This window comes from Chlorocebus sabaeus, chromosome 20, assembly GCF_047675955.1.
Source record: "Chlorocebus sabaeus isolate Y175 chromosome 20, mChlSab1.0.hap1, whole genome shotgun sequence".
Taxonomy (NCBI): Eukaryota; Metazoa; Chordata; class Mammalia; order Primates; family Cercopithecidae; genus Chlorocebus; species Chlorocebus sabaeus.
The window spans coordinates 124,077,003-124,090,926 of NC_132923.1; the positions used below are offsets into that span (position 1 = coordinate 124,077,003).

Sequence of the window (13,924 nt, forward strand, 5' to 3'; positions counted from 1 at the left end):
TTCAGTGGAAGATGTTAACTGCAGATGTGGTGGAAATAGCAAGAGAACTAGAATTAGGAGTGGAGCCTGAAAATATGACTGAATTGCTGCCATCTCAGGAACAGACTTGGGCAGATGAGGAGTTGCTTCCTACGGATAAGCAAAAATCGTGATTTCTTGAGATGGAATCTACTCTCGGTGAAAATGCTATGAACACCGTTGAAATGACAACAAAAGATTTAGAATATTACATAAACTTAGTTGATGAAGTAGCATAGGGATTTGAGAGGACCGACTCCAGTTTTGAAAGAAATTCTACTGTGGGTAAACTGCTATAGAACAGCATCACCTGCTACAGAGGAATCTTCCATGAAAGGAAGAGTCCACTGATGTGGCAAATCCACTGTTGTCTTATTTTAAGAAATTGCCACAGCCACCCCCACCTTCAGCAACCACCACCTGGGCATCAACATGAAGGCAAGACCATCAACCAGCAAAAAGATTATGACAATTTAAACATTCCCATGAATGTAATATACACATCTTTGGAATTTGGGAGAAATCTGGAGGACTCAGAGAAAACCCATGCAGACATGGGCAGAATGTGCAAACCATATAGACGGTGGTAGCCTAGGCTACTGCAATCACTGAAGGCTCAGATGATTGTTAGCATTTTTAAGCAACAAGGTATTTTTAAATTAAGGTATGTACATGCTTTTTAAATACAGAACACTATTGCACACTTAATAAGCTAATATAGTGGAAATGTAACTTTTATATACACTAAGGAAAGAAAAAATTCATGTGACTTTCTTTATTGCTGTGGTCTGGGACTGAATCTGCAATATCCATAGGTATGCCTGTACCTACTCTGTAAGATTAATGTGAGGAACATAAGAGGTGGCAAATTTAAATGGTCCAGTACAGTGCCTAGCATGTAGCCGGCCCTGGGTGAACATTCATTCCTATCCCTTTTCCACTCAGTGAGTCTCGTGGATGGATTGCAGGAAGGATAGTGGTGATGTGGTAAAGGAGAGGAGTGGAGAATTTCATCCCAAAATCAATCATCTAGCCATTAGGTGAAAGTGCTTGATTTCTCCCATGATCTGCAGAAGGAAGCTGCCATGGGCATGAGCCCAACCAGGGGTGCTCTCAGCCTCTTAAAATGTTATACATTCCTCTCTACTGGGCATGGCCCGGCAGTACCTCAGCAACTCCTCGCCAACCTAACTTCCCAGAAGGTCAGCTCATGTTCCTCCACCCATCTTCAGAGGCAGGGGTGAAACAAGAAAAGCAACACTCCAGGGAGGGAGCCTCTCCCAGACTCAACTCAGAGGCCTGTCTCAGAGGCGGCCTCACCCCTTGGACTCCAGTGCTCTTCAACAGTTGAGTGGCTACCACAGTGTGTGTTTTCAGGGGATGGTTACTGTTTCTCCAACAAACCACCTGCTGGTCAACTGTGAATAGAGCAAGGAGTCACCCAACAGGATTCCTCTCTGCCTCATAGTTCAACCCAAATATTCAACTGAAAGCAAGTTAAGGGCATGCACAGGGTTTTCTGTGCAATGGCCTTGACCTTGACCTGTAAAGACCACTAACTAACCAAGATCAGAGCCTCCAGAAGACCAGGTGGGGCCAGCATGGGAGCCTGACCATTCCTTTCAAATGAATTTTCATTCCTAAGGAACAGTTGGCCAATTTGCCCAGTGGTCCTTGACACCTCTTGCCACTTTCACATATCCTGCCTGAGGGTTCAATTTAGCTTCTACAGTAGAATAAGTGTTGGTGTCCACCCAACAACCATTCACCCTTCAATTAGGGAAGTTGTCACTTACCACCCCATGTTTAGTCCAAGCACCAAGGTGAATTGACTCCACCCTCCACTCTCAAGATGGCATAGGACTTGGGAATGGTCAGTTAGATCATTCCATTCCCTTGGCTGTGGCAACTGGACACATGGCTCAGAAAGCCAACAAAGCCATTAAGTTGCAATGAGGTTTTTTTCTGGGACTGCTGAGAATGAGGCAAGTCCATGATAATGAACTTGACCCTGGGAGAAGGTAACCATCAAGCTGATCAGTGCCACCATATGGAGAGGTAAAGGTGGCATTAACACAGAGGAGAAAAGAGCAGAGCAGAAAAGACAGGACAGCTGATGGCACTGTGTGAGTTCCTGGATCAAACCTTGCCTAATGTATGCCTAGCATGCATCGCTACCTAAGCCAATCTATTCTCTTTCTAATGGAGGCCAATTTGAGTTGGTTCCATGTCTTAAAAAAGAAATAGTTCTCACAAATACATCTTCTGTTCCTTTGGCTGTCTTGACTTTGCACTGTGTACAGGGTTATCTAGTTAGACTCAGCCTTCACGGTTCTCTAACTCAGGACCCCACTTCCCTCCCAACTTCTCTCTTCAAACTCTTAGAATATTGCTTTGGGGCTTCTGGTTGGAAGCCAGGCTTTGATTCCAGGAGCTCCAGAGCTCCCCAAGTCAGGCAGCTGCAGGCTGTCTTCATCCACCACTCGATGCCAACAACTGTGGAAGCTCTATCCATTCTATCTTAATGTTTCCAGCCCAGGCAGTCAAGACTCTGATCCCAGAGGCTGAGAAACAGCAGGAAAAGTCATTACTGTTCACAGAAGAGAAGGTGGGTGAAGCCAGTTTCTCCACCACCACCACTACCTCACAGCAGCCGAGAGCATCAGAGCTCCTGCCTCTGAGCCTCATTGGGAAAGCCCCGGGAGGTTGTGCGTGATGCCCTTGTGCTATTTCAAAGTCCAGCCAAGTGGACACAAGTCACACACAGTCTGGATCAATCTGGAGAGCCTGAACTGCCCCATAGGGAGGCTGAGAACAGCTCTTACCTGCTGATTCACTACCACAAATAGCCACTGAAGATTGTCAGCCTAAATTTTCCCAACAGAGAACAGAGACAGAGACCCCCACTCCCACCTCCAAACCTGTCTTTTCTACCACATCCTCTGGACATCAGGAGCATGCATCGTGTGGTTCTAGAACCTGGACTAGAAAGGTGACAGCAACCTCTACCCCTTCCCTAGCCCCACTATGCACCACCTAAATCAGCAAGAGAGTTCTGTGGGAGGCTGGATGCCAGTGGAGTCCACACCGCAGTACCAGCAGAGAAGAAAGATGGTCACAGCCCCTTTATGAAATGGACTAACGCATTCAGAATTCTCGTGGAGCACGGAAAGTGAAAGAAGCTCATGTCAATGGTGGTGAGCACTCCATGGAAACCATCCTTCATATGGTGCCAGGTCAGGGGCACTCCCAGGTCTTCCAGCCTCTTCTTGTACAACAGCGAATCGTCCCGGAGAGCATCATACTCACAGCTCACGATGCAAGTTTCCGGGAGCTGAGACACTACGTCATCTTCTGCAATCAGAGGCGAGCACATCACATCCAGGACAACACTTACTTCCAAGTAAGCAGCTTCATTCACGGGCTCAGGGGTCACCGGTCGGTAGCCCCTCTTCTTAAACTTCTCAGGGATGTTTTCTGGGCCCAACCACTTTCTGTACTTTTCCCAGACTTTGGCAGGCAAATGGGCGCCTTTCATGATGACCTCTTGCCAGGAGGAGCTGAAGTCCAGGTATTGAGAAAAACAGTAGCAGGCGAAACTCCAGTTGAGCAGGGGGATGTTTTTATTCTGTTGAAAGGAAGGGGTTTGTAAATCCAGGGCTTGGAGACTGGCGTAGATCAGGATCTGAGCTCGGATCCGGGGCAGATCTGGCCTGTCCACAAGTTTTTGACAAACCACCGTGGCTATTCCCCCTCCCAAACTGTCACCACAGACCACAACCCGGGCTGGATCCACTCCGTATGCATCCAGGGACTTCAGGAAGTGGATGGTGGCCACCAAGCAGTCTCTTATTGGCACTGGAAACTTATGCTTAGGTAACTGGCGGTAACTAAAAAGGAATCAAGAAACATAGTTGATACCCATCGCCCCAGCAGATCCAAAAATATCAGCATCTAGCATCTTTTAGCCCAAATTAGTCCATTCACTTCCCTTTCTGAAACTTGAGCAGGTAGTTAGGTGTGAGGTTTAAATGAGACGAGACACATAAAGCCCACATACCTAGGCAGGTGCCATTCCTACTATCTCAATGCCCTAATGGGGGATCTGTGTCACGAGACATCCACCAATTGGCCAACAGTGGAAATATCACCCACACTGGCCCCATCTTCCTGAACCTACCTCATGTTGCTTCCCTGACTCACCTGCTCCTGCTTCCTGTCTTACGATTCTTGTATGAGCAACTTCAAGGCCTGCTTGGGTTTTTAATTAATCATGCCATACCTACAGATTTTGTTAGGGGGGATCTTATAGACTTAAATACAGCAGGTCGGCCAGGCCAGTGGCTCATGCCTTTAATTTCAGCACTTTAGAAGGCCGAGGTGGGCCGATCCCTTGAGTCTAAGAGTTCAAGGCCAACCTGGGCAACATGGTGAGACCGCATCTCTACAAAGAATACAAAAAATTAGCTGGGCGCGGTGGTGGATGCCTGTAGTCCCAGCTACTCAGGAGGCTAAGGCAAGTGGATCGCTTGGGCCTGGGAGGTTGAGGCTACAGTGAGCTATGATCACGCCTCTGCACTCTAGCCTGAGCGACAGACAGAGTGAGACTCTGTCTCAAAGAAGAAGAAGAAGAAAAAAGCAGCCCTCAAATAATGTCATTTCATTCAACATTGTTTCATTATATTGATGAAAGAAAGAAAAATGACTCCAGCCTAGGCTACTACTGTTTGTGTGGAGTCTGCACATTCTCCTCATGTCTGTGTGGGTTTTCTCCCGTTCTTCCAGTTTCCTTCCACATCCCAGAGATGTGTATGTTACATTCATGAGCATGTCTAAATTGTCCCGGTCCAAGTGAATGTGGGTGTAGGTGTGAGTGTGCCCTGCGATAGGAGGGTGTCCTGTCCAGGGCGGGTTCCTGCCTTGTTCCCTGAGCTGCAGGGATAGGATCCAGCCCCCCGTGACCCTGAATTAGAATAAGTGAGTTGGAAACCGAATAGATGAAGGAATATACATTATTGCAAAATGAAAAATGCATAAAGCCAGCCAGGTGCGGTGGCTCACGCCTGTAATCCCAACACTTTGGGAGGCCGAGGCAGGCGGATCACCTGAGGTCAGGAGTTCAAGACCAGCCTGACCAACATGGAGAAACCCTGTCTCTACTAAAAATACAAAATTAACCGGGCGTGGTGGCACATGCCTGTAATCCCAGCTACTCAGGAAGGCTGAGGCAGAAGAATCCCTTGAATCCGGGAGGTAGAGGTTGTGGTGAGCTGAGATCGCGCCGTTGCACTCCAACCCGGGCAACAAGAGTGAAACTCTGTCTCAGAAAAAAAAAAAAAAAAAAAAAAAATTATAAAGTCAGCCAAGCACAGTGGCTCATGCCTGTAATCCCAGCAATTTGGGAGGCCAAGGCAGATGGATCGCCTGAGCTCAGGAGTTCAAAACTAGCCTGGGCAACATGGTGAAACCCTGCCTCTACCAAAAATACAAAAAACTAGCCAGGCGTGGTGGTGTGCATCTGTGGTCCCAGCTATTCAGGAGGCTGAGGCCCAAGAATCGTTTCAGCCCAGGAGGCGGAGGTTGCAGTGAGCCGAGATCACACCACTGTACTCCAGCCTGGGTGACAGAGGGAGAGCCCATCTCAAAAAAAAAAAAAAAAATTGCGTAAAGTCTACAATAATCATACATCTGCACAAAAATAAATGATGCAGTACAGAAGCTCTCAGTGAGCCTGCCACATTTGTGAGTGCTTAGTTTTGAACTGGGAGATGGTCAGAGGTACTCCTGGCAATTTTCACCTTGCAAACATTTATTCCTAGATTTAACCCACCACCAGAATGACCACCATCACTCACTGATTCACCAAGAATTGGGCAAACAATTATCTTTTTGTTTTTATCAATCTTTTAAAAATATATGTATAGCTCATGTTTATTTCAATTTTTAATATTAGCAGGTTTTGGTCTTTATTTAGAAGCTTACAGCAGGCATAGTGGCTCACGCCTGTAATCTCAGCACTTTGAGAAGCTGAGGAAGAAGGTTTGCCTGACCTCAGAAGTTTGAGACCAGCCTGGGCAACATGGCAAGCCCTCACCTCTTCTACTAAAGAAAATTAGGCCGGGTGCGGTGGCTCATGCATGTAATCCTAGCACTTTGGGAGGCCGAGGCGGGCAGATCACAAGGTCATAAGATCGAGACCATCCTGGCTAACACGGTAAAACCCCGTCTCTACTAAAAATACAAAAAAGTTAGCTGGGCACGGTGGCGGGCGCCTGTAGTCCCAGCTACTCAGGAGGCTGAGGCGGGACAATGGCATGAACCCGGGAGGCGGAGCTTGCAGTGAGCCGAGATCGCGCCACTGCACTCCAGCCTGGGTGACAGAGCGAGACTCTGTCTCAAAAAAAAAAAAAGAAAAAGAAAAAGAAAATGATAAAATATAAAAGTAGTAAAATAAATTTTTAAAAAATTTAATAAATTTGCTGGTGTTTTGTGACCAGGATTATACCATCAGAGCTTAATTCTGTTTATATCAATTAGCCTAGGTTTTGTAATAGGTAAAACTGGTTTTACTCCAAGTCATAGTTCCAAGAACCTGTCAACAGTGTTGAGGACTGACTGTACCACCAGAGGCCAGAGATACACAGCACTCTTCAAAACAAGCTATGCACACTCAACACCATTGCTGCCATGCCTACCTGGTATTGCTAAGAGGTTCTGGAAATCCAGATTTTGTGAGAAAGTTCACTATTTTTCAATGCCGGCCACAAATTAAAAAAAAAAAAAAAAAAAAAGAAAGAAAGAAAGAAAAGAAAAGGAAATACTCTATGGGACCAACAAATGGCTGATGCCATTTCCATTCCATACCCCCATTTCAGGCCACCTGGGAATAGGAAGTCCTGGAGAGCAATGCCCTTAACTCCAAAATCCTATCTACCTTGGATTTAGAAAATAACTTTCTAGTGGAGACTTGCTAGCATGTTCTACTGACAATCTCTTGGTTTGGCACAACCAGAATGATAAGGTGTCCAGCAAGATTCCATGGTAGAAACCCTTCTGGAGCTAAGAATTGTAAAGTCAGGGGTTTATTCAGTTCTCTCTCTCATCTCACCTCTTAATTTTGTTTTTCTTTTCTTTTCTTTTCTTTTTTTTTTTTTTTTTTTTTTTTTTTTTTTTTTGAGACGGAGTCTTACTCTGTCACCCAGGCTAGAGTGCAGTGGTGCCATCTCAGCTCACTGTAACCTCTGCCTTCCGGGTTCAAGTGATTCTCCTGCCTCAACCTCCTGAGTAGCTGGGACTACAGGCACATGTCACCACATCTGGCTAATTTTTGTATTTTTAGTAGAGACAAGGTTTCACCATGTTGGCCAGCTGGTCTTGAACTCCTGGCCTCAAGTGATCCATCCGCCTTGGCCTCCCAAAGTGCTGGGATTACAAGCATGAACCACTGTGCCCAGCTTCATCCCTTCATTTTCTACTCTCCTCAGGTAGCTGTGCCATAAGAAAGTTGGCATATGTACCCCCACTGAGACGCAAAGAACTGATATTTCTTTAGAGTGTGTACCTCTACGTGAAACTACAGGGAAACTTAACCAGGAGGAACCACGTGTGTGATGCTGCGTCAGGCAGCAGGACAGGGGACCCAATGCTCACCACGCCCTCTTTGAGGCTCCAGGCTGAGTGGTGACTGTCAGAGATCCGTTAGGAGAGACAATGGGTTTGGTTTGGTTTTTCTCGCTTTCTTCAGTGGGTCTCTGCCAGAGGGACCTCCCTTTTGGGAGCACTTGGAAGTGGATGTGGCAGCATTTCGGGTTGTTTGAGTGATGGTACAGGGTACCACAGGCATTTAGCAGAGGGAGGTGCAGGGCTGTTTTACTCAAAGAACAGCTATGTCGCCCAGGTGTTCATGCAGTGAAACTCTGCACCTGATCCGCTTAAAAAAGACCACCTCCTACCCAGCTTCCAAACGCACAAAACACCTCTGTTTAAACAAACCCAAGGCCCACATGCACAGAGGAAGGGGTTCCCCATTCTCTGTCTCTCCAACTGTCTTCACCTCCCCTTATTTTTCTCTCACTCTCTTTTTCTTGTTTTGTTTTGTTTAAGACAGGATCTTGTTCTGTCACCCGGGCTGAGTGTAGTGGCGCAATCAGAGCTCACTGCAGCCTCCCAGGCTCAGGTTCTTCTTCCACTTCGGCCTCCCAAGTAGCTGGGACTACAGGCATATACCACCACACCTGGCTAATTTTTGTATTTTTTGTAAAAATGGGATCTCACTATGTTGCCCAGGCTGCTCTGAACTCCTGGGCTCAAGAATTCGCCCGCCGTGGCCTCCCAAAGTGTTGGGATTACAGGCGTGAGCCACCGCACCCAGCTGCCTTCTCTTTCTCTCTTCATTGGCTTCTCCCAGCCCATCCTCGCCTCTGGGCTTCCTCCAGCACCAATCTGCTCCCACCCCCCCACCCCCATTTCTTCTTCCCACCCCATCTCTCCGCATCAGAGCCTTGCTCCCTGCTGGCTCCCTGGAATCTCCCCTTTACTCACCCAACTGCCATAACCACAGAGTCACTCTCCTTGCACAAACGAGAGCATATGCCATGGTGGGTTTCTAGAAAATAAATGGTTTTTAACATTCACTAGGAAGGCTTCCTTTGCCAGCCATCGTTGCTGCCTTCTTATAGACACAGCCCTTGGGCCAACGCTGACTAGGTTTTCCTCTACTCCAGCAAAGCTCCGGTCAATCTTCTCACTGATTCTCCTTCGTGGTACTGCCTGAACAACTTTCTCTAAGATGCCCACCCTCCGATCCATCCTACAAGTCATTAAAAATATCTGCAAAGCTGTTTGACTGTAGAGTGCGGAGGTTTAGGGTGTGAGCTCTGGATTCAGACTGGAGTTCAAATCTCATCTTTGCCTCCTTCTAGTTTGAGATGACATAGTGCCTAGTGCGCCTCTTAACCTCCTGAGGCTTGATTTCCTCATCTGTGAACTGGGGTAATGATAATATCTAACTCATAGAGTGTTGGAGTTAGAATGAGATCATCCACCTATAGGGTTCTCACAGTGCCTGTGTGTAATTAGTAATATTAACAAATATTGCTTAATAAATATTGGCTGTTACTATCATTCTCATATAGACAAAACCAACATCACCCTTGCATTAAATCCCTTATTCTCAAAGGCTGCCACACTGGGACCCTGGCATTCCACAGATTAGAAAGCATATAAAGATATTTCCCCTCCCCCAATTCCCTGGGAGTAATAATTAAGATAGTTATTAATTATTACTTGTCTCAATAGTGACTTTTTCCTCTCATTGATTTTTCTCAAATCTTCCTATTTGTCTGTACCAGAATTTGTCTTAGCAACACCTGATGTGACACAAAATGCTGTGTGTTAATTCTTTTCATTTAAAATATCCTTATTTCCAACTAAATAGAGGTGGTGATTGTAAGTAGTGATATATATATGTATATATTTATATGTATATACATATGTACACATATAAATGCAAGTAAGGGTATATTTCAGGATCTTTACCTTACAGTATCCTTCCTTATATTACAGTATTATTACATTTAACTAAGGATTACATTTAGGTAAATAAGGAGATACATAAGAGGGCAATATATCCCATATTTTTGCCCCCTCAATGATCTGCAAACCATGAACTGCCCTGGTGTTCCCTGGTAATAATAGCAGACTTTAAGCCCCAGGAGGATGCCCATTCTTTCAAGTCATGTTAAGGGGTGCCACCACCCTTTGGGAGGTCTGAGAAAAGGGTTCTTACTCAAGCTCCCCATGGCGCCTCCGCCACCGTGGTAGTACGCAATGCCAGGCTTCAGGGTGCAGGTGGATGCCTTGGGTTGATACAGCTTCACAGGGATTGTCCCAAAGCGGAAGTCTGTGACCACAACATCGGGGTCGTACTTTAGCGGCCGCAGATCGTGCACGAAACGGAAAAATTGGGGCATAGAACAGATTCTGAGCTTCTCAAAAATCATCCCCTGTTGGAGAGAGAAGAAGAAATCTGTCGAGATGGGTTTCTTCACAGGCCATCTGGGGTCTGGCCTTTACAACCTACCCTCCACAGGTGACGAAAGGAGTGATTGGAAACTGCAGTCAGATTGGACCACAGCCCTGCTCAAGCCCTCAGTGCCCTCAGGACACCTGCAGGAAAATCCACTGTCATGCAGGCCCAGGTGACCACAGCACCAGCCAGCTCCTCTCAACCCACTCTCCTGACACCTTCCACTGCAGCCACTACAAGCCAGACTTCTGGGCACCCTCGATGGCCCCTGTACTTGCAACACCCGCCTCCACCACGAGGCCCTGCTCCACCTCAGCCCAGGCACGACCTCTGTTTCCAGGGAGGCCTTCCTGTGCCATCCCAGCCAATCTGGCCACCCCAAACCTGTGTAGCTAACTATAGTGTGGGTACATTTTTTAAAAACAGGGAGGGGGTGTTCATATCTTTTGAAAATGCCTACTGAACAATTTTAGGATAAAATAATATGATGTCCAAGATTGGCTTCTTAAATAAATGAAAATGAGGAAAAAGTGAGGGACATTTAGGGACACAAGGAAGGGAGATGGGCCAGGAGTCAGTGATGGTGACACTGGAGAGTGGGCACCCTGTTCCCCTTTGGTATATGTCAAGGTTTCCTAAAGAGTTGAAAATACAGCCAGGCACAGTGGCTGATGCCTGTAATCCCGGCACTTTGGGAGGCCAAGGCGGGTGGATCACTTGAGGTCAGGAGTTCAAGACCAGCCTGGCCAACATGGTGAAACCCCGTCTCTACTAAAAATACAAAAATTGGCCGGGCGCAGTGGCTCAAGCCTGTAATCCCAGCACTTTGGGAGGCTGAGACGGGTGGATCACGAGGTCAGGAGATCGAGACCATCCTGGCTAACACAGTGAAACCCCGTCTCTACTAAAAATACAAAAAACTAGCCGGGCGTGGTGGCGGGTGCCTGTCGTCCCAGCTACTCAGGAGGCTGAGGCAGGAGAATGGTGTAAACCCGGGAGGCGGAGCTTGCAGTGAGCTGAGATCCGGCCACTGCACTCCAGCCTGGGTGACAGAGCGAGACTCCATCTCAAAAATAAATAAATAAATAAATAAATAAATAAAATAAAATAAAATAAAAATACAAAAATTAGCCGGGTGTGGTGGTGGGCTCCTGTATTCCCAGCTACTTGGGAGGCTGAGGTGGAAGAATCTCTTTCTGAACCTGAGAGGAAGAGGTTGCAGTAAGCTAAGATCATGCCATTGCACTCCAGCCTGGGCAATGAGAGTGAAACTCCAGCTCAAAAAAAAAGTTTAGAATACATAAATAAAGAGGGCTCTCCCTCTGGGTATCCTTTCCAGTGTTTCCTAATCCTTGTCTGTGCCACAGCAATTTTGGCCACGGGTAAAAGACTGCAGGCCTCATTTGAGAACTTTTGTTTTGTTTTGTTTCTCTGGAGAGACAGAGGCCTCACTATGTCACCCAGGCTGGTCTCAAACTCCTGGACTCAAATGATCCTCCCACCTCAGCCTCCCAAAGTGCTGGGATTACAGGTGTGAGCCACTACACCCAGCCCAGAACATTTTTAAATACATAAAATAAATACATGAGATTATAAAGAAAAGCAGTTTTATTTAAATATACTTACCAAAATATTAAAATGTATGACATAATAACATAGGTGCTTCCTTACTAGCACATAGAGTAATAAGATCTAACTGCTGCCTGACACTACCCTAGTTTCAAAGAAATGAGAATACATGAGTTTTCACAATATCTCATAGGCTATGCAAATATGTCTGATTCCTCTGGTGACAAAGTCGACGTCTGGCTTTCAGGGCTGTGGTTTGTTGCCTTCATTCCTCATAGAAAGAATTTCAATTGGAAGTTAGTTGTGAAAATGGGGTTACTTTGACCCCATCTAAATCCATGACCCCCTTGTGTTCTGTGACCCCAGAGGCTCAAGGAACCCAAGGCGAGAAGCCCTGCTTGACTCCCCTGATGGGTTTTGCTGTCCTCCTTGCATTCTCCACTTTGGGAAGCTGTTTATCTGTAGCTTGTTCACTTGTGGGTTTGGTCCTTTATGCACCACTTCCCCGCCCCCCACCGCCTGGACCCTACAAACTCCCTCAAGGCAGACCTGTGGGAACTTTCTCTGTCTCGCCTGTCATTGACCCTAGGGCCCAGAACTGGCGCAGGACACACAGCAGTTGCATGACACATCTTTGCATAAAAAATAAATGAATCAAGAAAGAGTAACAATGGCTACTATTTACGGAGGGCTCCCTCTGTGCCAGGCATTATAATAAGCCCTCTGGAGAGGGTTACTCATGGAGTCTCCACAAAATGCTGTGAAGCAGGGGCAATTTTCCCTACTTTGTAAAGGAGGAAATCGAGTCACTGTATTTGGGAGCCTGGACTACAGAATCTGAGAGTCAAGGGCAGGAAAACCTAGGACCCAATCACTGCATCTTATAAAAGCTGACTCTGGAGATCAGAAGACTTGAGTTCCCGGGATCTTCTCTTTTAGGTAATAGCTACATTCTTTTGAATAGCATAGAAGTTATTTTGAATAACATAGAAGAAACACCTAGGGTGTCTCTTGAGAAGAGGCGCTGGCAATTGCTTTTCGTTATGTAAGAAACTTACAAAAAATATTTTGTATATTCAATTTCTGTCAAAGTACAAGAAAAAGTACAAGAAATCCATATTGGCAACACCTACACAGTTCCATTTACAGGTATTTGAACAAATTACACCAGATATTACCTAGGCAGCTTTCTAGCTCTCAAAAGCAACAACATATTTTTTAAGTCATATTCTGTAGTTTTGCTCACCGACACTAATTTACTCATCTGCTACCTGTTTACTTTGTGGCTTGCTGACTGTAGCTAGCAGGCAGATAGCAATGGGGGCCCAGAGACTCAGGAAAATTCATTCGTATCTTCACAACTTCGGAGAGTGGTGAGTACTGTGAATAATATGGACGCATTTATGGACACATGAACTGTACACTTAAAAATGAGAAAGGTGGTAAATTTTATATGCATGGTTTACCTCAATTTAAAAAATAAAACAAACCAACAACAAAAAAAGAAAGTCAGATGGGAGACACACAGGTGGATAGAACCAAACTGGTTTTCTCCTTCTGTTAACTGAGAAAGCAGATCATTCTTCAAATTTTGTGGATATTGGCCGGGGCCAGCTTCAGAAACACCCAAAGAGGCTGAGAACCACCTAATACAGATTATGCAGGTTTCAGAAGGTGCGATCCCCTGTCACTGCGGGCCCCATGATACCGGTGTTCATTCAGCTAGAAGCTTCTGGTGTGTGATTGTTCCTGTTCCCTTCCTTAATGCTCAGCTGGAGGGACACATAAAACACAAAACTCACCCATGTCACCAGCAGCTGGAAGATGCAATGAAGGACTCTCAGTTTCACAGGGTGGCCAATCGCTGCCGGGATGTGCACAATGAAAAACTGGCTGCAAATGACCCACAGAGTGACCCCTAGTGAGAACACACAGTCTGCTGCGAGGAAGATCAGGGCCAGGACCCACATGCTGCTTCCAGCTCGGAGAGGGCTGAGAGGAAGCTGTGCACAGGGTAAAGCATTTAGGACACGGTTCGGAGCCGCAGATCTCTTCCATTTATAAGTCACACCTGCCCTTCCCCACCTCCCTCCGTCCCACAAACACTGACCCAGCCCAGGTGAGTCACAGACTCAGGTGAGGATGTGGTTCTAGGACAGGGCCCATGCAGAGGAGAAAGTGGCCCATCCAGCCTGATCCAGCCAGAAAAGAAAGTTCTAGAGTCTCAGCTTACAATCTGGCACTGCTAACTAGAAACAGTCTTGGGTAAGCCATCAAGTCACAATGGACATCACAAACACAATTCCTCCC

The 13,924-nt window shown here is 46.3% G+C and overlaps 1 protein-coding gene across 1 annotated transcript; it reads right to left on the bottom strand.

The window, feature by feature from the left end:
• Nucleotides 1-378: 378 nt before the first annotated feature.
• On the bottom strand, nucleotides 379-13,672 carry AADACL3 (arylacetamide deacetylase like 3). The gene is made up of 4 exons (XM_007980495.3): nucleotides 13,417-13,672; nucleotides 9,806-10,022; nucleotides 8,560-8,623; nucleotides 379-3,908 (listed from the first exon to the last, which is right to left on the bottom strand). The coding sequence occupies exons 1-4, from the start codon at nucleotides 13,582-13,584 to the stop codon at nucleotides 3,134-3,136; spliced, it is 1,224 nt and encodes a 407-aa protein (XP_007978686.1). The 5' UTR covers nucleotides 13,585-13,672; the 3' UTR covers nucleotides 379-3,133.
• Nucleotides 13,673-13,924: the final 252 nt, after the last annotated feature.